At 41.3% G+C, this 25,827-nt stretch overlaps 1 protein-coding gene across 5 annotated transcripts in view; it reads right to left on the bottom strand.

Moving 5' to 3' along the window:
• LRP1B (LDL receptor related protein 1B) overlaps window positions 1-25,827 on the bottom strand; it is a 1,636,337-nt gene that overhangs the window by 1,294,778 nt on the left and 315,732 nt on the right. For all 5 annotated transcript variants that reach the window (XM_077273024.1, XM_077273022.1, XM_077273019.1 and 2 more), the window contains exon 2: window positions 10,958-11,080. In XM_077273024.1, the coding sequence (XP_077129139.1) occupies window positions 10,958-11,080 (123 nt within the window). The remainder of the gene's footprint in view (window positions 1-10,957; window positions 11,081-25,827) is intronic.

Here is a 25,827-nt window from a genome sequence, read left to right as displayed (position 1 = left end):
AAATAAAAAATATTGCTATACTCACCTCTCCGACGCAGCCTGCACCTTACCGAGGGAAGCGGCAGCGTTCTTTGTTTAAAATTCGCGCTTTTCTTTCCTTTACGTGAAGTCCCGGCTTGTGATTGGTTGCGTCGCAGTCACATGGGCGACGCAACCAATCACAAGCCGTGACGTCACGGGAGGCTGGACACGCGCGCATTTTAAAATGAGCGCTTGTCCAGCCTCCCGTGACGTCCCGGCTTGTGATTGGTTGCATCGCGGTCAACCAATCACAAGCCGGGAGGCTGGACACGCGCGCATTTTAAAATGAGCGCTTGTCCAGCCTCCCGTGACGTCCCGGCTTGTGATTGGTTGCATCGCGGTCAACCAATCACAAGCCGGGAGGCTGGACACGCGCGCATTTTAAAATGAGCGCTTGTCCAGCCTCCCGTGACGTCCCGGCTTGTGATTGGTTGCATCGCGGTCAACCAATCACAAGCCGGGACGTCACGGGAGGCTGGACAAGCGCTCATTTTAAAATGCGCGCATGTCCAGCCTCCCGGCTTGTGATTGGTTGACCGCGATGCAACCAATCACAAGCCGGGACGTCACGGGAGGCTGGACAAGCGCTCATTTTAAAATGCGCGCGTGTCCAGCCTCCCGTGACGTCACGGCTTGTGATTGGTTGCGTCGCCCATGTGACTGCGACGCAACCAATCACAAAGCCGGGACGTAATTTTAAAATCCTTAAGGGCCTGAAATTACGTCACGGCTTGCTGTGATTGGTTGCGTCGCCCATGTGACTGCGACGCAACCAATCACAAAGCCGGGACGTAATTTTAAAATCCTTAAGGACCTGAAATTACGTCACGGCTTGCTGTGATTGGTTGCGTCGCCCATGTGACTGCGACGCAACCAATCACAAAGCCGGGACTTCACGTAAGGAAAGAAAAGCGCGAATTTTAAGCAAACAACGCTGCCGGTTCCCTCGGAGAGGTGAGTATAGCAATATTTTTTATTTTAATTCTTTCTTTTACACATTAATATGGTTCCCAGGGCCTGAAGGAGAGTTTCCTCTCCTTCAGACCCTGGGAACCATCAGGAATACCGTCCGATACTTGAGTCCCATTGACTTGTATTGGTATCGGGTATCGGTATCGGATTGGATCCGATACTTTGCCGGTATCGGCCGATACTTTCCGATACCGATACTTTCAAGTATCGGACGGTATCGCTCAACACTAATCATAACTGTATAGCAGATGAAAAGTGGCTTTGTTTCCAACAGCCGCCAATCACATCTGCCGCATGAGTCCCCGTTATGTTCCAAAATTGAAAGCTGCATAATATAAAAAATAATGTATCCTCTTAACATAAGAAGGATGTTTGAAGTTACTTTGTACTGTTCTGGATCCCGCATGAAGGCCTTTAGTTTTATGCATTTTATAGATACACTGGTTCTTTGATTTTCTTTGGATGTTATATTTTCATTGCATTAGTGAACCTAAGAAATATCTAGGGTGACAAAACAATATCATATCATGGGTAGAGGCTCCCTAGTGAATCTGCCAGGTATGCCAACAAATAGAGTACACTGAATCAATTCTCCATAAATTCTTGATTCATCAGATGTAAACCTGAAGAATATTCAATAATCTAATCTTTCCTAATGACAGGTGAATAAAAATCAATTTGGAAATTGCCAAAACTCAAGTAATGGGGAACAGCTCACTCATCCCTTGTCATGACTTTGCAGGTGGCCATTTTCTATTACATTTTATGGCGCCAGACAGATTCCACATTCCAATGATAAAGGAGTTTTGTTTGATAGGTGCAGGAATAATGAAGTTTTCTCAAAGGGGTTTTACCAATGCAACCATGTGCCATCACTTTCTAACTGGTGAGGATCTATCTGCAAATGCAGTAACTGGAATGGACATTGTCTAATTACTGAACAGGCTATACTGGTAAGGACGCAACTGACTATGCTATGGGGCACCGACTTTCTTCAGTCATTGTTTATAGGACACAGATTGGTATGGATCACTGACTCATATATGGCAAAGTATGATTGCTATAGAAGGCTGACTGTCCATGTTATAGGTACTTGCTGTTTATGTCACTGAATGTGTAAGTCATGGGGTATTGACTGGCTTTGTTATGGGCCATTGACCGGCTTCTCTGCTTCACATAATGGCAGTGTCATTGGGCTTCATTGCTTATGGTTTGTAGCACTGAGTAGTTTTTGTAGTTTACTTATTAGCTGCCTCTTAAGTCACTTTGCGGGCTAATTTATGGGCCACTAACTGGCTGCGCTATTGGGCATTGGATGATTGTTATGGGGCACCAGCTGTTTACGTTATACAGTAGGTTAGTTATTGTCCAGCAGTGACTGATTGTCAGGATTAGTGATAGTTAGATGTTATGTGGCACTAACTAGCTGTGCCATAGGGCACCACCCGGTTTTATCTCGGGGCACACGCTGTCTATGTTATTGGCACTTAATATCTGTGTCATCAGATGCTGACCAGCTTTTTTATGGGTCATTGACTTAGGTTTAGCGGTTCACTCAATGGCATTGCATCAGGGCATTGACTGGCAATGTTTTCAAGCACTGTTGGGCTATGTTATGGGTCACCAACTAAATATGTTATGGACTGATGAAAGAAGAAAAGTGGCGCTCCTTGTGTGATATTGCTACCTGTAGGTGAGGACGAACAGGAAAATTGGTCACTCAAATGGGCGGGTTGTGCGAGACTCAACTGTGTGAAAAATTGATCTGATTTCCAATGTAGGACTGCTACTCCGTCCTCTGAAGTCACATTCAAAGGTTGGAGGACATAGTAAGTGGAGAGGAGAGAGGCAGTGGATTCCGGGCACTGCAGCTGCCAAAAGTTATTCCATATTTTTATTCTCATGGCTTGGAATCACTTTCAGCAGCGACAGCACCTAGGATCTACCACCTCTCTCCTTTTGTCTATTGATTATATTATGGATCACTGATTTTTTTTCCTAGTTTATTTACTGGTGTTGGGTTTGGTCACTTCACACATGATTTATGAGCCACTGACTGGCTCTTTAATGCAGACCTGGCTGTTCTATAGTCCAATGACTTTGCTATCTGATGGGTCACTGATATCATTCTATCTGGTTGACTTTGGGGGACTCTAACGGTGTTACAGGGTACTGACAGACCACTGACTGGTTGATTTATGGGGCATTGACTTTGCGTGACTGCCTATGTTATGGTTCTCACTGGCTGTCTCATTGGAAACTAACTAAGGGTTTTACAGGACATTGACTGACTGTCTCACGGGGCCACTGACTGGCTGCCTTATGGGGCACTGACATTGCTATATAATGGGTCACTGATTGCTATGGTTCAGGCTGTTTGTTGTGACTCATTGACAAACTGTGTTATGGGGCACTGATTGGCTATTTTAGATTCCTGATTGGTTTTTATGGATCATTACCTGTTGCAGTTATAGGTCAATGACTGGCTAAAACATCTAGGAGGGAAATACCCTGTATGATTTCAACATTAAATTGTGCCTGCTCTTAAAGAATATGTTTGCCATAAATGCATTTTTCTTATCAATAACAGTCTTTTGATGCATCACAATCTATTTTTTTTTAAACCGGAGACTGTGCAATAATGGCATCACATACTCTATTATCAATCTGTCAAGCCTTCCCTTATACTCTCACATGGACTGAGCAGCTGTTTATGACTAGAGTGAGGAATACAACACCTGGAAGATTGGAATAGCACCTACATCTACGTGATGCTTGGAGAGGTACAGACCGATGTTATCTCTAAAATCCCAACCGTAATATTCCATCATCTCTAACCTGCAAGAATGCTTCTTCAATCATCATACATATTGTATTAGCATTAAATGATCAACACCAAACAACTAGATTAAGTCTCATCAATGAATGGATGGATTTCCTTGAAATCAGCCTAGCACTTCAGGAGATAGTGACGCTTATAGTAACGTATAATTAAACCTCTCATTGCACATCTCTAATGCAAAGTACATGGTTATACGGTACATAAAGAGATAATCAAGAGGCTCTCTCTAATGCAATGCAAAAAAATGACAAATGCACAGAGTGAATATACGAGAGATCAAACAATGAAAGGCAAAATAATTCCCGGTGTTGTCCAAATATAGTTGTCATAAATCCAATAAATTAGCACCATAGTGCAATAATAATGTTGGTAAATAACTAAAGCTGTATCTGATAGTTTTACATTTCAAACAAAAGTGACCTGGCACCATGGCTAAATCTGGTAGGTATTTTATAAGGAAATAAAGGCTGATGGCTGCCTGTAATATGAGAACAGTGGACTAGGCTGCCTCCGTAGCTTGCACAAGTGGTAAACTTAGGTGAACATGGAGAAGCTACATTCTGTAATTTGCAATTTACCTACTTTGGACAGATTGTATGAAGAGAGCAATCACCGGAGAAGGACATCATGATTGGAAGAATAGAAGGAACAAGGTGAAGAGGGCGAACAGAGGAGAAGACCCTGGTGGACCTATATAGGTTTGCACAAGATCGATCTTCCTACAGATCATTCATCCATCAAGTCGCCATGGCTCTTGATCAAGCCGAAGGCCATTAAATAGTAATAATAGCATTCTGTAGTTCACTAGGAGAAGCCATTCTAGATGGCCATGGAGAGTATTGTGACTGGATATAACATGGTCTACTTAGTTTAACTGGCTAACGATGCATTCCAGTTTGCAACTTCAGTCTGTGGCTAATATTGGGGACAGTATAATGCAACATTGTGGTTGGAAAAAGGGAGATTTCAGTTTTCAGTTAGAGCCACTGGCTTACATTAGGGGTGGAGAACCTCAAGCTTGTGGGCCATTTACGACCCGCAAATTATCTTTTCTCTGGGCCCCTGTCAGATTCTTGGGGACCACAGTGCTTGGGTTGGCAGCTGCGTTTTGATGGCCACCGCCCTTTTAATTTTTTCTTGCTCTGTGAGTAGTGTTCATTACTGAATGCTGAGGCACATGCAGTGAAAGATTACGTCTTGACACCAGTGCCAGCGCCAAGACTTATTTTGAAGGTGGAGTTAGCACCCAATTTGTATGGCCCCAAAAAGGATGGTTCAAATATCCAAATGGCCCTTGGCAAAAAAAAAGGTTCCCCACCTCTGGCTTTCATTGTGCATGCCATTCTGGTCGACAATGGTGGGCATTGTGACTTCCATTTTCTTTAATCACTTGATAAAAATGCTCGTATGGTGTTGAATTTTTTTTATTAAAAACCCTATCATTTACTCCAACAGTGCAGCCCACCTTACATGTTTCATTCTACCAGATCCCATATTTCCTGGAGGATTTATCCACCAGTTACGGGGTTACAGCTGTTTTTCTTCATGCATACATAGGAGTTGTGCCTGTCACAAATCCACCAGGAGAGAGTTACCAGCAGTTACCCACTGTCCCTCCATAGGGTATCACCCTATTATGCGCCTCATCTGGATTCAATCACAATCATTGCGCATGCCATTCTGGCCGAAAATGATGGGCATCATGAGCTGAAATTGGAGGGTCTGTGGCTTATATGATAATATACCTTATGTTCTGAAAGCTTTGCGCTTCACAGTTCTCATTGGGAATCTATGGCTTACACTTGGGTGAATTCTGGCTTACATCGAGAGGTCACTATTTAATTATGGTAGACTTTGCTGGCAATAGGGAAGGCTAAGACTGGAATTGGGGAGTCTGCAACTTATACTAGACAGGCATGGTTAGACTATTCCAGCTGACAATTGACAAACTCTCTAAACACTTGTGGTTTGTCTTGATGAAGAGGTTGGATAACTTAAAAAGGCATTGACAATAAACCCGAAAAAAGTTGATTCAGCTCACCCAGTAGAAGATAAATCGCTGTGGTGGTATCATCCGAGCACGGAAATGACATCTTTGCCAGGATGTGGAAAATTTGAGAAGAAAAATGTAGGAATCCAGCTCCTGGATGTAAAATATCAAAAAATACTTTATTCAAACATTTAAAAATTGGAACAAGGGCTTACAAATGACCATCAAAATAGTTAAGGAGCAGCCATGGATGGCTGAAAGTGTTTCCTACAACTGCTGTGTTCTTAGTCTTCAGATACTGAAGACTAAGAACACAGTAGTTGTTCGAAATGCGTTCAGTCGTCCATGGCTGCTCCCTAGCTATTTTGATGGTCATTTGTAAGCCCTTGTTCCAATTTTTAAATGTTTGAATAAAGTATTTTTTGATATTTTACATCCTGGAGCTGGATTCCAACATTTTTCTTCTCCAATTGACAATAAACCACCTGGTTTCATCCATTGGTTACCATCGGTAGCACAGTGAACCCTATTTCTCCATTGTTATTTTCTAATTGAGAAACTATGCTTAAATTAGTAGGTCATGTCATTCTGGTGGGGTAGACTGGTTGACAATGCATGGCTTTCTGATTGAAAATAAAGGGATTGATGACTTTTAATGGGGGCACATTGTTGCATGATGGAGACGCACATGGAGGCACATCTTGACTAATACTCTATAGCGGTGTATACTAAGGGTCATATACATTTCATACAGTCTCAAGGGGTAAGCAGGACAGATGTGTCTCTGTAGGACTTTGATTCTTTTAGTCATCCTATTCTTTACTTTTTAGCAGAAATTTAGGTCATATAATTCCTATAAATGGAAAAAAGGAACAGAATAACAGAAAGTGGAGGGAAGTTTACTATCACTTTTTATTAAATCAAACTAATCGCCTTTAACTTTTTCGACAAGTTTTTTCGGCAAAATAAAAAACACTTAATGCCTTTACTCAATACTTGATAAATCTTCCATGCGCTTTGTTCTTGTCAGTCTCAGCCTTTCATACGCGATGATTAACATAGTGACATTCAACGGGAAACATTCTCATTTTCCTCAGACACAAACTAGGGACATTAAAATTTAATAACATCTTCTCTCTAGTCATTTGGGCTCCGCCATCTATTCAGATACTGCTGCGTTCTCCGACGGCTCCTGCCACTTAAATGGGTATTGTTAAGCAATGTTAAGCAAACCTGTATTTTCCAACTACTTTCTTTAAGCATATCTGTTTTCCTTCCACTTGTGCCTGAGCCATAGTTATGATCCATCGCTTTTATATATTTTCTTACAGATAACAGCTGGCATTTATGTACCGTTTGGCATTGTGCTCTAGAGAGATCCATATTTACAATACAAGTAATATTGTAGATTTTATTCTATCTTTTTTCTTCATTTTTTTCATTATTTAAGGAAAACTGTCAAGCTCACTTATAGAAAGAAAAACTTTCACAGTCAAAAACAGCAGGGTTTCCATACCTTCCGTCAGTCTGATAGAAAATACAGATGGAGCAAAGCTAAAATCCGCATCTGTCTGGGGCTATCTGGGATATCTGTACTAGTTAGCATACTGTGGTTGGTTTATAAATGGAGAAACCATAGATGATAATTAATGACAATATTATCTTTGATTGGTGTTAAAATCCAACACCAATCAGTTTTTTACAAATTTTGCATACAATTTTTTTTTGTCGGTAGTGCTGCTAAAATCCAACAGTCCAAAGTTTGTTCGGGTACCAGGCCTGTACCCAAACTTGAACCAGAAACAGAACTCCATTGAAAACAATGGAGACTCAAACTTGGGGACTTGGAAAATCTCTCTCTTTCTCGCTCTCTACAACTGACTTTCCCCGAAACTTCGAACATTTCAACGGACTTCTGGGAAAAGTCTTTGTTCGGCGTTTTATGCCGGACACTAACCATCTGATATGAACCCCAAACTTTTAAATTAGGGTTGGCTCATCTTTAAATACCACTTAATTTTATGCATCTTTCATAAGGTTGCACGCATTTTTCTTTTTTGCAACTGTCATGAGATTACCTGCAATTGTTGCACCATAATGACGATACAATCTAACTCATTTCGAGTTTTTGCAACCGTCATAAAGTTGTACGCAAATATATTTTTTACCCATAGTGCTGGTAGAATCCAATGCCTCTTTTATTTTATGCAGCCATCATAATGTTGCATTTGTTTTCCAACGTGCAATTTTTCCACCATAGTAGTAATGCAATTTGATACTTTTCAGGTTTTTGCAACCGTTATAAAGCTTTATGCAAATTTTTTCTTTCTATAGGGTTGGTAGATTCCGATAACACTTTACCAGTTTTTGCAACCTTCAAAACATTGTGTGCAATTTTTTTCTTTAAATAACGGAGGAAGAATCTACCTAACACCAGTCAAGTTTTTCAACAGCCGCCAAAAGGTGGTAGTAATATTTGCTACAAATTGGCTGTAGAATCTAAGAATCTAACACCACTGAGGTTTTTGCAACCATCATAAAAATACAATCAATTTTACTTTCATAGTTCTAATAAAATCCAATCACACCTAATTTTTGACAACCGCCACAAGGTTCCATGCTGTAATTCTAAACATTGCAGTATAATCTTGGAACGTCTATTCTTTTTTTTGCAACTCTTGCAACTGTAGTCACAGAAGCCAAAACCTGGATACATACGTTTTTAGAGAATTCTCTCTAAAACATTACAAATTAGGGTCAGTTGATTCAATCCTGACAGGATGGCATACATAAATATTTACACTGAAGTCAAAACCTTTAAGGTCCAATTGACAGGATTGTTCTAGGGCTTTATGTTGACTTTGGTCCAAGTTATAATCTGTGAAATTGCAAGTTACTAACTTCCTTTCCGTACATTATTTATTGCAAGTGTTCCACAACATTTTCGCCCACAGGGAAATCTTGAGACCATACAAGTTTTCACTACGATCTGCAAATTTGACCTGTTACTTTGACCAAAAGTTGTCATGGATTCCATAAATTTTAGACACAGGGCCCAATTTATTATTGCATTTACATATGTTTTCTGTAGACTTTTTTTTCATTTTATTTTGCCATTTTTTTGTTCGCAACTAATTCATCTTTACATTTGTTGAAGAAAAGGAGTACCAGCGGAGCAAAGAGATAGTGCAAAATATAAATATTTATTGATTCACAAGCATAAAGTGCATAGATACATAAGGTACAATTAGAAAAAGGGATGGTTAAAAATAGAGTGAGTCTCTGCCAAGAACCCACACCGCAACCTCCCACACATAGAATACTGCTAGGGAAGCACACAAGTATATTTGCCGGATCACCGCTGTGGGGGACAAATGCACACACCACAGTAATAAATAAGGGGAACAGGGCACTGCTTACCACTAGGATGCAGGGGGGTGGTGTAGGCCAGGCAGGAACCGATCCGTGAAGAACCCCAACGCGTGTTTCGCAACGCGAATGTTTGGCTTTCTCAAGGGGAGGTGCACCATTTTGTCCCCCACAGCGGTGATCCGGCAAATATACTTGTTTGCTTCCCTAGCAGTATTCTATGTGTGGGAGGTTGCGGTGTGGGTTCTTGGCAGAGACTCACTTTATTTTTAACCATCCCTTTTTCTAATTGTACCTTATGTATCTATGCACTTTATGCTTGTGAATCAATAAATATTTATATTTTGCACTATCTCTTTGCTCCGCTGGTACTCCTTTTCTTCAATGATTTATATGGAGCGAGTCTGCTTTCTTGGTTGTGGGTCTTCTGAGCACTATTTAGTACTCTGATTGCCCTGCTTCAATTATGCCTTGTTTTGTTATTATCTTTACAATTGTGTATTTTTTTAACTCAATTTTCTATGTGTTCACTTGTTATTTTTTTTTAAGTTTACAATTGTGGGTGGAGTTTACAGTTTACAGATGTTTTTGCTTGATTGATCATTTGCAACTTTTCAAAGAGTTGTAAGATTTGTTTCACATCTATATTATTGTCTACCCTTAGAGTTATTTCATGCACACTGGAAATCTTGAGTAATTTTTGCGATAGTATGCAAAACAAACAACTTTTAGCTCTGGAAAGTTGCAAAATTGGTTAAAGGGAATCTTTCACTAGAAAAAAAAACTTTATTAACCTGCAGATATGGGGTTAATCTGCAGGTTAACAGTGCTATTAACCTGCCTGACGCCTGCACCTTACTGAAAGCTGTTGGGAGAAAATCAACTTTATTCTCCCGGCGGTGTTCCGGTTTCTGTCATGGCGCAACTTCAGTCACCGATTCTAGAATACATAGTGGCGGCTGTAACTGAATCCTTAGCACCGATTGACAGCCAGTCCCAATGCAGAGGGAGTGTCAATCAGGGCTGGGGGTGCGGTTACAGCCAATCAGAGCGGTGACTGAACAGCATTGGCCCGTGACTGAAACCGCAACACTGCCGGGAAGAATTAAGTTAATATTCTCCCTGCACTGTTCAGGTTAGTGCAGGAGCCAGGCAGGTTAATAATGTCATTAATATGCAGGTTAACCCCATATCTGCCGGGTTAATAGTGCTTTTTATATGGTCACAGGTTCCCTTTAAAGGCAAAAGAAAAGACCATTTTTTGACTTTGCGCAAAACTCATGAACCACTTTCGTAACAAATTTGGCTAAAAAAATGTCAGCAAATATCACAAAAGAAAAAAGAAAATGTAACACAAAAATAAATGCAAATGATAAATAGGACTAATAAAGTTTTAGTTTAGAAGTTCTGATGCTATCAAAAATCAAGAAAATGCAGCAGACTTAGTGCAATTGGTCTATAAAACCGGGAATCTGAATTTTTGCTACATTTTAATGTACTTGCATTTTTTCCTTACTATTCTTTTACCTTTTTCCAAGACTTTTCATTGCATCCAGTACTTGGATTTTTTTCTTACTATTCTTTTACCTTTTCCCAAGACTTTTCTTTTATCTGTTTTTTTTTTGTTTCCCGAAGGTGCGAGACGATAAAAGCCCAGTAAAGTGCAGAAGAAAACGACCATTATGTCTCAAGATGTCTGAAGGTCAAACACTTATTACAGGAGCAAACAAACACCAAAACTTAAAATAAAATCCATTACTTACAAAGACCTAGTGTTTCGTCTGACTTATCGGGACAATCCTGTTCTCCGTCACATAGCCAGCTCTGTGACACACACGTGACATTATCGTGACATAGGAACTCCCCGGGATCGCATAACTGTGGCTCTGAAAGTGAAAATGAGCACAAATTAAAAGCGTAAAGAAAAATAACAAAAATTATACGATGCCATGGTACGCAAATGGAAAGGGGAAAAAAACTTTAACAGCTGGTAGGATCATAGAAAAAAATATGTTTTATTATTTCATATAAGGACAAGACACAGAGGGTGGAAGGGCAGGAGAGATGGGTATTGATTACTTTTTTTAGATCCAAAGTTTATTGCACTCTGAGGTCTCAGGAGACCTCAAAGCATAAGGAACATTCAGATCGCATGGAATAACTTAGCTGCAAATTGAATTTTCTTTTAAAATCATATTTAGAATTGAGAGTCCTCAGTGGTTGATACCTTTTAATGACTAACTGAAAAGATGGTAACAAATTCCAAGCTTTCGAGACTACACAGGTCCCTTCATCAGGCAAAGATAAAATCAGTAAAGTAAAGTAAAGAAGTAAAATCAGTTACTTCTGTCTGTTTTCTTATGAGTAGTGTTGAGCGATACCGTCCGATACTTGAAAGTATCGGTATCGGATAGTATCGGCCGATACCCGAAAAGTATCGGATATTGCCGATATCGATACCCGATACCAATACAAGTCAATGGGACACCAAGTATCGGAAGGTATCCTGATGGTTCCCAGGGTCTGAAGGAGAGGAAACTCTCCTTCAGGCCCTGGGATCCATATTACTGTGTAAAATAAAGAATTAAAATAAAAAATATTGATATACTCACCTCTCCGACGCAGCCTGGACCTTACCGCTGTGAACCAGCAGCCTTCTTTGCTTAAAATGAGCACGTTCAGTGCCTTCCATGATGTCACGGCTTCTGATTGGTCGCATGCCGCTCATGTGACCGCCACGCGACCAATCAGAAGCCGTGATGTCATCCCTCAGGTCCTAAATTCCTAGAAGGGAATTTAGGACCTGAGGGATGACGTCGCGGCTTGTGATTGGTCGCGTGGCGGTCACATGAGCGGCATGCGACCAATCAGAAGCCGTGACATCATGGAAGGCACTGAACGTGCTCATTTTAAGCAAAGCAGGCTGCCGGTTACTACCAGGGCGCGTCCGAGGGTGAGTATATCCCTATTTTTTATTTTAATTCTTTATTTTTTACATGGATATGGATCCCAGGGCCTGAAGGAGAGTTTCCTCTCCTTCAGACCCTGGGAACCATACACTGGGAACTTCCGATTCCGATTCCCGATACCACAAAAGTATCGGATCTCGGTATCGGAATTCCGATACAGCAAATATTGGCCGATACCCGATACTTGCGGTATCGGAATGCTCAACACTACTTATGAGCTCTTCAAAGAAAATTAATGATCACACCAAAGTACAACTCAGCTTTATTGTGGTTTTTGGTCATAAATCAGCACAGATGGGTTAAAAAAAAGGCAGAAAAAAAGAGACAAGCTATCAGAATAAGCTCACTGGTGGATGCTCGGTTTAATCATTCTGCAGTCAGAAATATGCAAGAAAGCAGAGCACTTGTTATATCAAAACTGTGGAAAAATGTTAATTGCAAAAGTTGTCTTTAGCCCCCCAAAAATGCATTTAAATAATAAAAGATATCCTTGCAGCACCACCACCGAGAGTTCAGTGTTCATTTGATTCAATAGTTTATCTAATGTAGGATGGGGCAGGTCTTCCAGAGGGAGAGATGCTCTTTATAGCCACTCTCAAAAGATGAGAATCCTGAAAAAGGATCATACTGGCCACTAAGCCTTATATTAAACTCAGACTTTCTGTTACCTGCAGAAAACTTTTTAGCACCCTTATTTACTTCTGAGGCACAATTATAATGAAAATTAACACCAGATCCACCATTCACAATAGGTGACGTCACAGCTCACCTCTTCCTCCTGTACAATGACTGATAACACCTCTATATACAGTAGATAACACAGGATCCACCATTCACAATAGGTGATGTTACAGCTCACCTCCTCCTCCTGTACAATGACTGATAACACCTCTATATACAGTAGATAACATAGGATCCACCATTCACAATAGGTGATGTCACAGCTCACCTCCTCCTGTACAATGACTGATAACTCCTCTATATACAGTAGATAACAAAGGATACAACATTCACACTACGTGATGTCACAGCTCACCTCCTCCTCCTATACAATGGCTGATAACACCTCTATATACAGTAGATAACACAGGATTCACCATTCACAATAGGTGATGTCACAGCTCCCTCCTCCTCCTCTACAATGACTGATAACACCTCTATATACAGTAGATAACACAGGACCCACCATTCACAATAGGTGATGTCACAGCTCACCTCCTCCTCCTGTATAATGACTGATAACACCTCTATAAACAGTGGATAACACCACATCAACCATTCACAATAGGTGATGTCACAGCTCACCTCCTCCTGTACAGTGACTGATAACACCTCTATATACAGTAGATAACACAGGATCCACCATTCACAATATGTGATGTCACAGCTCACCTCCTCCTCCTCATGTACAATGACTGATAACAGCTCTATATACAGTAGATAACACAGGATCCACCATTCACAATAGATAATGTCACAGCTCACTTCCTCCTGTACAATGACTGATAACACCTCTATACACAGTAGATAACATAGGATCCAACATTCACAATAGATGATGTCACAGCTCACCTCCTCCTTCTGTACAATGACTGATAACTCCTCTATATACAGTAGATAACACAGGATCCAACATTCACAATAGATGATGTCACAGCTCACCTCCTCCTTCTGTACAATGACTGATAACTCCTCTATATACAGTAGATAACACAGGATCCACCATTCCTAATAGGTGATGTCACAGCTCCCTCCTCCTCCTGTACAATGACTGTTAACACCTCTATATACGGTAGATAACACAGGATCCACTATTCACAATAGGGGATGTCACATCTCACCTCCTCCTCCTGTACAATGACTGATAACACCTTTATATACAGTAGATAACACAGGATCCACCATTCACAATAGGTGATGTCACAGCTCCCTCCTCCTCCTGTACAATGACTGATAACACCTCTATATACAGTAGATAACACAGGATCCACCATTCACAATAGGTGATGTCACAGCTCACCTCCTCCTCCTCCTCCTGTACAATGACTGATATCACCTCTATTTATAGTAGATAACACAGGACCCACCATTCACAATAGGTGATGTCACAGCTCACCTTCTCCTCCTGTATAATGACTGATAACACCTCTATAAACAGTGGATAATACCAGATCCACCATTCACAATAGGTGATGTCACAGCTCACCTCCTCCTCCTGTACAATGACTGATAACTCCTCTATATAAAGTAGATAACACAGGATCCACCATTCACAATAGATGATGTCACAGCTCACCTCCTCCTCCTATACAACAACTGATAACACCTCTATATACAGTAGATAGCACAGGATCCACCATTCACAATAGGTGATGTCACAGCTCACCTCCTCCTCCTGTACAATGACTGATAACACCTCTATATACAGTAGATAGCACAGGATCCACCATTCACAATAGGTGATGTCACAGCTCACCTCCTCCTCATGTACAATGACTGATAACAGCTCTATATACAGTAGATAACACAGGATCCACCATTTACAATAGGTGATGTCACAGCTCACCTCCTCCTCCTGTTCAATGACTGATAACACCTCCTTATACAGTTGATAATATAGGATCACCATTCACAATAGGTGATGTCACAGCTCACCTCCTCCTCCTGTACAATGACCGATAACACCTCTATAAACAGTGGATAACACAGGATCCACCATTCACAATAGGTGATGTCACAGCTTACCTCCTCCTCCTGTACAATGACTGATAACACCTCTATATACAGTAGATAACACAGGATCCACCATTCACAATAGGTGATATCACAGCTCACCTCCTCCTCCTGTACAATGACTGATAACACCTCTATATATAGTAGATTACACAAGATCCACCAGTCACAATAGATGATGTCATAGCTCACCTCCTCCTTCTCCTGTACAATCACTGATAACCCCTTTGCATATATAATATATAACACAGAATCTACATTCACAACAGATTATATTACAGCTCTCCTTCTTCCCCTCACTTCTCAATAACCTTTGCCCAGTTTAGAGCATGCTTAGACAATGCTTCTGTATAAACAAATAGGGTCTGAGTCAATCTATCACTGCTAATATCCAAATGCCTAAAATGAATTTAGAATCTTAAATTAGGCCTATTGGCCAACGTAAAAAAAAATGCAAGAATATTTTTATATATAGTTAGTAATGTGGAAAGAAAAGAAATTAAAAAAAATAGTAAAAAAAAATACATGAAACATAAAAACCTAATTTAAGCAATTGGTTGTATTTTCTGATGAAAAATTATTTTTATCTTTAAAAGAATTCTATACAAATAGAAAAGATAATTTTGCTTTAAGTCCATTTGCGAAAATAGATGAAATGTCGTCCTAACTACTTTCCAGCTCATAACTGGCACTTCAACTTCTGAGAAAACTTTCAAATTCTTTTGAGTGAATAATCTAGAAAATTATTCCTGTGATCCTCCTAATAAAAATAAGAAGCCTGACATCATTGTAAATGGGTGCGGAATAAAGGGAACATTCTTTAAGAAATAAATTGAAGTGGAAGGTATTTTTCATGGCTTCGGTTCCTCATACTTTCACAAAAATATAATAAATTCATAGGAAGAAAATATACTTTAAAATACATTTCAAGGTCATTATTTAATAAAGTAATCATAACTTGCAGCTCCAGTCGAAAATACTCCGCTGGCTGAATGCGCGATGGGAGGTGAAAGAGGAAAGCTGCTGGAAATGGGGATTCTGAGTTGACGGATGTAGTGATGTAGAGTGAAAGGATCACAAATGTTCCACTAAAACCATCGTAAAACTACCGAGTAGAAAATGATTTTCAGGATTTAAAGTGTCCTTGTGTTTTCAACATATAGAAACTATAGTCACAAATCTCAGATATCGTGTTCTCCAAGCAGATCGTTCTCCAAAGACTCAGTAAAGTCTACAAAGTAACCATTGAAGGAAGTAGAGGCGGCTATGCATCAACTGTAAGGAAACCGTTAAGAGGGCGCCATTATTTTCACTACAGTTTTACAGCAACTAATCCTGAAAGTTGTCTTATGTTTGGGCTACATGACGCCATTTTTGCGCTATATTGGCTCAGTCACTTTTGGACTTGTTGTACAACCTACATTTTTTATATATTTAGAAAACATTTTGAATCATTTCTCATAACTTGAAATGGATATGCCAATTATCATCCCAAACTGCACCCTTCAATAAATAGTTCTCTTAGATCTAATTAATTTCTTGAGCTTACTTTGATAATCTATGACAGAGTAGCTATACGTTCTTTTCTAAAAGTTTAAACTCAGTCTATGCCCAACTAATTTGACTGACAGCTCCTCAACGTCCCTCTAATGCTGCTGAGATCTCACACTGCTCAGCACAAGCTGCAGCTATCTGTGAGATTATATTGACAGAGACTTGATACACTCGGACTCGTAATGAGATCTCCCACTCTTTAGGGGGATTCATGAAATGCATAATTTAATATCAGGATTATACAGCTATTTTGAGATGGATTTTCCCAGTAAGTACAAACAGACCAATTTAGTAATTCAACTGTGAAATCTGTAACAGGGCGCATCACCAAACAGCAGTAAGTAACCAGATGTGGATGATTTTAATTACTCTTTGTACTCAACTAAACTAAAGTAATGGCACACATTTCTTAATCACTGAATTCATTTTTTTCAAACGCATTGACATATGAATTAAAGATCCAGCCTGTGCCATCTACTATTAACATGGGACAGAATGGCCGGTGGTTCTGCAACAGGAGCCACCGGGGTAACAAATCCATTCATGACATTTCTTCCCTCCTAAATCTTCCCCCATCACCAGTGAGTGATACTTTTGAGGGGAACCCAACACCGTTTTTTTTAATTATATTAATATTGAATAATTAATCATATTTTTGAGAATTGGAAGGAACTGCAGCAACTCAGGCACAAAGTGAAGACCCCGTAATGTTACTGAGCATGGGGCCGAGTGAGGAGAACCAGAGGGCTCAAAAGTTACCAATGCTCTACTGACTCTGTACCTGCAGAGTCCAATCCTACTCTGGTATAACATCAGCATAATTTTTGCACAGGGAGCTTTATGCCTTGGGTTTCCATGTCTAAACAGCTGCAAGTCTCACACCACTAACCACTAAAAGGAAGAAAATAACCAAGGCACGTTTTTAAACTTGGGGTTATTCACTTTGGAAAAATGAAGGCTTTTGGGGCAATCTAATTACAATTAGAGATGGGCAAACCCGAACAGAAAAGTTCGTCATCTGTACCGAATACCTTCTGTTCGGGCATGAACATCGAACATGCACTTCACCATGAAGACCACATTACTGTTTGGGTTCGGCACCCCAAACACCAGGTGTTTGTTGCGCTGTCATGTGCATGATAGCGCAGCAAACAATGCATCTTATCGGCGGTAAAATCGTTAGCACTGGTCAAACAGCTGCGGTTCCAATGCTGTCAAATGGCAGCGTGAGCCCGCTGCTGTGATCGCCGGTAAAAAGTTTACCTCTGGTCACTGGTGTCAGCTGTTGGGACTACTGCTCCCATCAGCCTATGCCTACTGCCGCTGATAACAGCGAGAGCAGGCACGGATGATTCATCAGCTGACGCCTGCTCTTTAAATAATTTTAAAAAAACAGCATGGGTTTCCTTGTATTTTTGATAACCAGCCAGGTAAAACTGAAAATAAATAATTAAAAAAATGGTGTGGGGTCCACCCCTATTTTTCACAGCCAGCTTTGCTAAAGCAGACAGCTGGAAGCTGGTATTCTCAGGTTGGTAAGGGGCCATGGATATTGCCCCTCCCCTAGCCTAAAAATAGGAGCCCACAGCAACCCAGAAAAGGCACATCTATTAGATGCGCCAATTCTGGCATTTTCCCAGCTCTTCCCACTTGCCCTGTAGCGGTGCCAAGTGGTGTTCATATATGTGGGGTTGATGTCACCTTTGTATTCTCCGGTGACATCAAGCCCACGGTTTAGTAATGAAGAGGTGTCTATAAAACACCCATCCATTAGTAATCCTATAGTTATATTGTAAATAAACACAAAGCCAGAATAAAATCATTTATTTGAAATAAAAACAAAACACACTTTTACTTTTTTATTTAAAAATAACAGACACAGTTATACTCACCTAACACCCATTCCATTAAATCCTTCGACTCCTGTAATAAAACAAAAATAGAAAACAACAATATCCCTCACCTGTCATTCGTTCTGTCCTACGACGAAATCCATTTCTGGGGGATAAATAGTTTTCAACCTGGACAGTGCCAAAATGTGACCGTCTAGGCTGAGAACCACTGATGAATGAGCAGCATCAGTGACGTCATCGAGATTACCACCGGTCACTGAGGCTGCATACCCAGCTGGGCCACTGAATTGCGGTGACCTCAGCACTGTTAGAAAAAGCATCACGGTGCAGTTGCAAGATCAACGCAGTTCACCGGCAGAATTTCAATGTGGACAAAATTAATGAAAACTGCACACTGAATATGCAACTTAGCAAGATCACTAGCATATAAGAAAATCATTTTTCCAAGACAAAAGTGCTCAAATAAAAGAAGAAAACAACTAAGAATTATTCCATAAAAATCAATAGCTGATATTTCTAGTAAACCAAAAATGTCTAAAAAAGATTAAAGAAAAACAAAAAACAAAATGACTGTAACCCACATTCAACCCAGAGAAAACTCTTTTTCCTCTCTAGCATTAATCATCTCTCTGCCTCCTTGTCTATAGGACTTTCGTTAGCTTTGGCAGCAATAAACCTGACTCAGATCATTCATTGTAAACACTGCTGAATCCAAATTGATTCACCATGTGACTTCTGCTGTTGCCAAATCCTACATGTGTGGGCTTATTGTTTGGGTGGCTCGAGGAAGCTTAGGAGCAAAAAAAAAGGAGAATAAATTGACTTTCCACCACTGGAGAGATGAACTCGGAAGCTTACAATTGCAAATTCAGCTAAGTTTTCTAAACCATCCTGTATTGCTTCCAAGTCGCATATTCGATGTCAGAATGTAATCTCCTTCTTGTAGACGGGGTTATCAGGTCTACCTGAGAAGTGAGAGGTGTCTACAACTGGACTAGGCAATCTGATGCATTCTGTTGAACAAGAAGATTAAATGTATCAATATGCACTGAGGAGTAAAATGCAGAATCCGAGAGCAATTGATGCCATAGAAGAATTCACTCAGCAGTGACCACGGAAAGAAAGCAATAATACAAAAGGGATAGTCTTCAATTACACATCATAGGTTTTGAGCAATTCTTGCAAAATCTGCAGTGTTGACAAGGCTGGCACAAACACAGTGAAATGAATTTTTATTCTTTGCAGATAACCAGCACCATCCTTGGCTATAGGCTGTGTCTGGCATTGCATCTCATCACTATTTAAACAAATATAATCACGCTGCAATGAAAAATAAAGAAATAAAAAACTAAGGATGACAGATGACAGATTCCGCCAGGAAACCCAGTGGTCGGCCCGGGACTTCCAATCAAAATGATTGAAACTGGCCTCCATTTGTTTTATGTAGCTTTGATAAATGCATCCAATTACCACATATACTTGTGTATAAGCTGAGTTTTTCAGAACATTTTTTTGTGCTGAAAATGACCCCCTCAGCTTATACATGAGCCAGTGTCCCAATTCATGGCGGGGGGTGGGGAACGGCGGAACAGCGGGTCTCAGGAGGCATGACCCTGCTGCTAAATAGAAATGAATATTCACTGCACTGGCAATGAATATTAATTTCTCTTATAGGTAGTGCATAGTTACAGCCGCAACCGCCGGTTTCCAGCAGCTGCTGAGCTCTAATGGGTGCCCGCTCATTAAGGTAATGAATATTCACCTCTCTCCAGCCTATGAGCAGGGACATGTGATAGCCCAGACGGAAGAGCTGCTGGAAGCCGGAAAGAGATGCTGCGAGGGCGCGCAGGGAAGGTAAGTAGGATGTTTTTTTTTTCTAATGCTTTTCTCATTGGTGGCCAAACATGCAAGGATGAGGATGAGGAACCATGCAGACAAGTATGGGAACAAGGAGCCATGCATACAGGGATGGGAATAAGGAGCCACGCATACAAGGATAAGAATATGGAGCCACGTATACAAGGATGAGAATATGGAGCCACGCATACAAGGATGGGAATAAGGAGCCACGCATAAAAGGATGGGAAAAGGAGCCATGCATACAAGGATGGCAATAAGGAGACACCCATAAAAGGATGGGAATAAGGAGCCACACATACAAGGATGGGAATAAGGATCCATGCATACAAGGATGGGGATAAGGAGCCATGCATGCAAGGATGAGGATAAGGAGCCATGCATACAAGGATGGGGATAAGGAGCCACGCATACAAGGATGGGAATAAGGAGCCATGCATGCAAGGATGAGGATAAGGAGCCATGCATACAAGGATGGGGATAAGGAGCCATGCATATAAGGATTGGAATAAGGAGCCACACGTAAAAGGATACGAATAAGGAGCCATGCATACAAGGTTGGGAATAAGGGGCCATGCATACAAGGATGGGAATAAGGAGCCATGCGTACAAGGATGGGAATAAGGAGCCATGCATACAAGGATGGGAATAAGTAGCCATGCATACAAGGATGGGGATAAGGAGCCATACATACAAGGATGGGAATAAGGAGCCACGCAGACAAGGATGGTTATAATGAGCCATGCATACAAGGATGGGAATAAGGAGCCACACGTAAAAGGATAGGAATAAGGAGCCATGCATACAATGTTGGGAATAAGGGGCCATGCATACAAGGATGGGAATAAGGGGCCATGCGTACAAGGATGGGAATAAGGAGCCATGCGTACAAGGATGGGAATAAGGAGCCATGCATACAAGGATGGGAATAAGTAGCCATGCATACAAGGATGGGGATAAGGAGCCATACATACAAGGATGGGAATAAGGAGCCACGCAGACAAGGATGGTTATAAGGAGCCATGCATACAAGGATGGGAATAAGGAGCCACACGTAAAAGGATAGGAATAAGGAGCCATGCATACAAGGTTGGGAATAAGGGGCCATGCATACAAGGATGGGAATAAGGAGCCATGCATACAAGGATGGGAATAAGGAGCCATGCATACAAGGATCGGAATAAGGAGCCATGCATACAAGGATGGGAATAAGGAGCCATGCATACAAGGATGGGAATAAGGAGCCATGCACACAAGGATGGGAATAAGGAGCCGTACATACAAGGATGGGAATAAGGGGCCATGCATACAAGGATGGGAATAAGGGGCCATGCATACAAGGATGGGAATAAGGAGCCATGCATACAAGGATGGGAATAAGGAGCCATGCATACAATAATAATAATAATAATAATCTTTATTTATATAGCGCCAACATATTCCGCAGCACTTTACAATTAAGCGGGGACATATAAAGACAAATTCAATACAAGTTAAGACAATTTAAACAGTGACATTAGGAGTGAGGTCCCTGCTCGCGAGCTTACAATCTACAAGGAAATGGGGGGACACAATAGGTGAAAAGTGCTTGTTATTTCAGGTCTGGCAATTCTAATACATAGGGATTTTCATACAAAGCTGCATGATCCGGTCATCAGCCCGTGTGTTTAAGTGCAGTAGTCAAGTATCAAGTGCAGTTATCATGTGCATGGAGGGTGTGGAGACAGATGAATAGTAGGGTGCAGATTTAGAATAATATTTGGAAGGAGGGAACAGGGAAAAGTTAGTTTACTGAGTAGTTGATGTGGTAGGCTTGTTTGAAGAGATGGGTTTAAGGATGGGAATAAGGAGCCATGCAGACAAGGATGGGAATAAGGAGCCATGCATACAAGGATGGGAATAAGGAGCCATACATACAAGGATGGGAATAAGGAGCCGTGCAAACAAGGATGGGAATAAGGAGCCGTGTGTTATGACCCCAATGGCGAGGGTCTCAGAGGAACGTGGAAGTCTGCAGAATACAAAAATCCAGCTCATAGGGCAGTGGTAACTGGGTTGACCATATATCTACTCCTAACGCCAACACTAGCAGTAGCCGGGGATCATTCCTACGTTGATTCTAGATGACACGCGCCAGCCGGAGAATCTAGCTACCCCTAGTAGAGGAAAACAAAGACCTTTCTTGCCTCCAGAGAAGGGGACCCCAAAGCTGGATAGAAGCCCCCCACAAATAATAACGGTGAGGTAAGAGGAAATGACAAACACAGAAATGAACCAGGTTTAGCACAGAGAGGCCCGCTTACTGATAGCAGAATAAAGAAAGGTAACTTATATGGTCAACAAAAACCCTATCAAAATCCACACTGGAAATTCAAGAACCCCCGAACCGTCTAACGGTCCGGGGGGAGAACACCAGCCCCCTAGAGCTTCCAGCAAAGGTCAGGATATAGATTTGGAACAAGCTGGACAAAAATACAAAACCAAAAGAAATAGCAAAAAGCAAAAGGCAGACTTAGCTGATATAACTGGAACCAGGATCAGTAGACAAGAGCACAGCAGACTAGCTCTGATAACTACGTTGCCAGGCATAGAACTGAAGGTCCAGGGAGCTTATATAGCAACACCCCTAACTAACGACCCAGGTGCGGATAAAAGGAATGACAGAAAAACCAGAGTCAAAAAACTAGTAACCACTAGAGGGAGCAAAAAGCAAATTCACAACAGTACCCCCCCCTTAGTGAGGGGTCACCGAACCCTCACCACGACCACCAGGGCGATCAGGATGAGCGGCATGAAAGGCACGAACTAAATCGGCCGCATGAACATCAGAGGCGACCACCCAGGAATTATCCTCCTGACCATAGCCCTTCCACTTGACCAGGTACTGAAGCCTCCGCCTGGAGAGGCGAGAATCCAAGATCTTCTCCACCACGTACTCCAACTCGCCCTCAACCAACACCCGGAGCAGGAGGCTCAGCAGAAGGAACTACAGGCACAATGTACCGCCGCAACAAGGACCTATGAAATACATTGTGAATAGCAAACGACACAGGAAGATCCAGACGAAAAGACACAGGATTAAGGATTTCCAATATCTTGTAAGGCCCAATAAAACGAGGTTTAAATTTGGGAGAGGAGACCTTCATAGGAACAAAGCGGGAAGAAAGCCATACCAAATCCCCAACGCGTAGTCGGGGACCCACACCGCGGCGGCGGTTGGCAAAGCGCTGAGCCCTCTCCTGTGACAACTTCAAGTTGTCCACCACATGATTCCAGATCCGCTGCAACCTATCCACCACAGAATCCACCCCAGGACAGTCAGAAGGCTCCACATGACCCGAAGAAAAGCGAGGATGGAAACCAGAGTTGCAGAAAAAAGGCGAAACCAAGGTGGCGGAACTAGCCCGATTATTAAGGGCAAACTCAGCCAACGGCAAGAATGTCACCCAATCGTCCTGATCAGCAGAGACAAAACACCTCAAATAAGCCTCCAAAGTCTGATTGGTTCGCTCCGTCTGTCCATTAGTCTGAGGATGGAAAGCAGACGAAAACGACAAATCAATGCCCATCCTACTACAAAAGGATCGCCAGAACCTGGAAACGAACTGGGATCCTCTGTCTGACACAATATTCTCAGGGATGCCGTGCAAACGAACCACGTTCTGGAAAAACACAGGAACCAGATCGGAAGAGGAAGGCAGCTTAGGCAAAGGAACCAAATGGACCATCTTGGAGAAGCGATCACATATCACCCAGATAACGGACATGCCCTGAGATAGCGGAAGATCAGAAATGAAATCCATGGAGATATGTGTCCACGACACAGGTCCACCTGACAGACTGTTATGACCCCAATGGCGAGGGTCTCAGAGGAACGTGGAAGTCTGCAGAATACAAAAATCCAGCTCATAGGGCAGTGGTAACTGGGTTGACCATATATCTACTCCTAACGCCAACACTAGCAGTAGCCGGGGATCATTCCTACGTTGATTCTAGATGACACGCGCCAGCCGGAGAATCTAGCTACCCCTAGTAGAGGAAAACAAAGACCTTTCTTGCCTCCAGAGAAGGGGACCCCAAAGCTGGATAGAAGCCCCCCACAAATAATAACGGTGAGGTAAGAGGAAATGACAAACACAGAAATGAACCAGGTTTAGCACAGAGAGGCCCGCTTACTGATAGCAGAATAAAGAAAGGTAACTTATATGGTCAACAAAAACCCTATCAAAATCCACACTGGAAATTCAAGAACCCCCGAACCGTCTAACGGTCCGGGGGGAGAACACCAGCCCCCTAGAGCTTCCAGCAAAGGTCAGGATATAGATTTGGAACAAGCTGGACAAAAATACAAAACCAAAAGAAATAGCAAAAAGCAAAAGGCAGACTTAGCTGATATAACTGGAACCAGGATCAGTAGACAAGAGCACAGCAGACTAGCTCTGATAACTACGTTGCCAGGCATAGAACTGAAGGTCCAGGGAGCTTATATAGCAACACCCCTAACTAACGACCCAGGTGCGGATAAAAGGAATGACAGAAAAACCAGAGTAAAAAAACTAGTAACCACTAGAGGGAGCAAAAAGCAAATTCACAACAGCCGTGCATACAAGGATGGTAATAAGGGGCCATGCAGACAAGGATGGGAATAAGGAGCCATGCAGACAAGGATGGGAATAAGGAGCCTTGCAGACAATATGCTCGAGTCACTAAGTTTTCACACTTTTTCGAGGCAAAATTAGGTGCCTTGGCTTATACTCAGGTAGACTTATACATGAGTATATACTGTATATATTTTTGTGTCTACCCACCTGCTTGAACAATTGTAATGTTCAGAGTTGTATGAGAATTTATTCTTATATTGTCTCACACTACTGATTGTAGTATTTCATATCAAAAACAATAATTGACATCTGAAAAAAATGCAACTCAAAATCTCCAAGTCTTGTGTGCCGTTAATAGAAGACTGCTCAGCATTGTATTCTGTGCTGCTTGTTCTTTTTTGCTTTTTTTCTTTCTGTGTGTGTTTTTTGGGGAAAAGTGGGAAGGAGTGGAAACATTTACAAAAAGAAAAGATTGATCAAAAATTCAAAAACTATAATAATGAGAAAATCTATAAAGAGATGAAATTCAAGTTTCAATGAAATAAAAAAATATAATCCAATGAAGCAAAAGATACAAAAATAACATCTGTTTTCAAAAATAACAGTTGTCAAAAATGTTATAATAATTTGTTTTGATTTCTATGATAGACAATAGTTAGCTGGCAGCAGGCATATTTGCATACATGTAATTATAGCTTTAGCCAAATATACTGGAGAAAGGATGCCAAATAAAAATCTGCCAAAATGACACAAAACCTGCATTATAATCCCTGCTTCAGGGTTTAAATGGCTCTTTAGTGTATGAACCAGAGGGACTTCACAGGCAGGCAAGCTGAGCTAATTTATTTATTTATTTCTATATTTTGTGGAGAGTTTTTAAAAGATTTTAATACATCAGAGTTTGCCATTATATTTCTATGTCACTTTAACTGCATTTTCAGTGTTCAGGGTCTTTAACAAGCCAAAAAGTGATTTCTTTTAGAGTTAATAGAACAAAACCAAGCCTACAGAAAAAGAGCTTTTGTGTGATTTTGATTCTGATTTTCTGAGAACTATTTATTTTTGG

The sequence above is a fragment of the Ranitomeya variabilis genome, chromosome 7, assembly GCF_051348905.1.
Source record: "Ranitomeya variabilis isolate aRanVar5 chromosome 7, aRanVar5.hap1, whole genome shotgun sequence".
NCBI lineage: Eukaryota > Metazoa > Chordata > Amphibia > Anura > Dendrobatidae > Ranitomeya > Ranitomeya variabilis.
The sequence above is the reverse complement of the archived record's forward strand: the minus strand, read 5'-3'. Positions and strand labels throughout refer to the sequence as shown.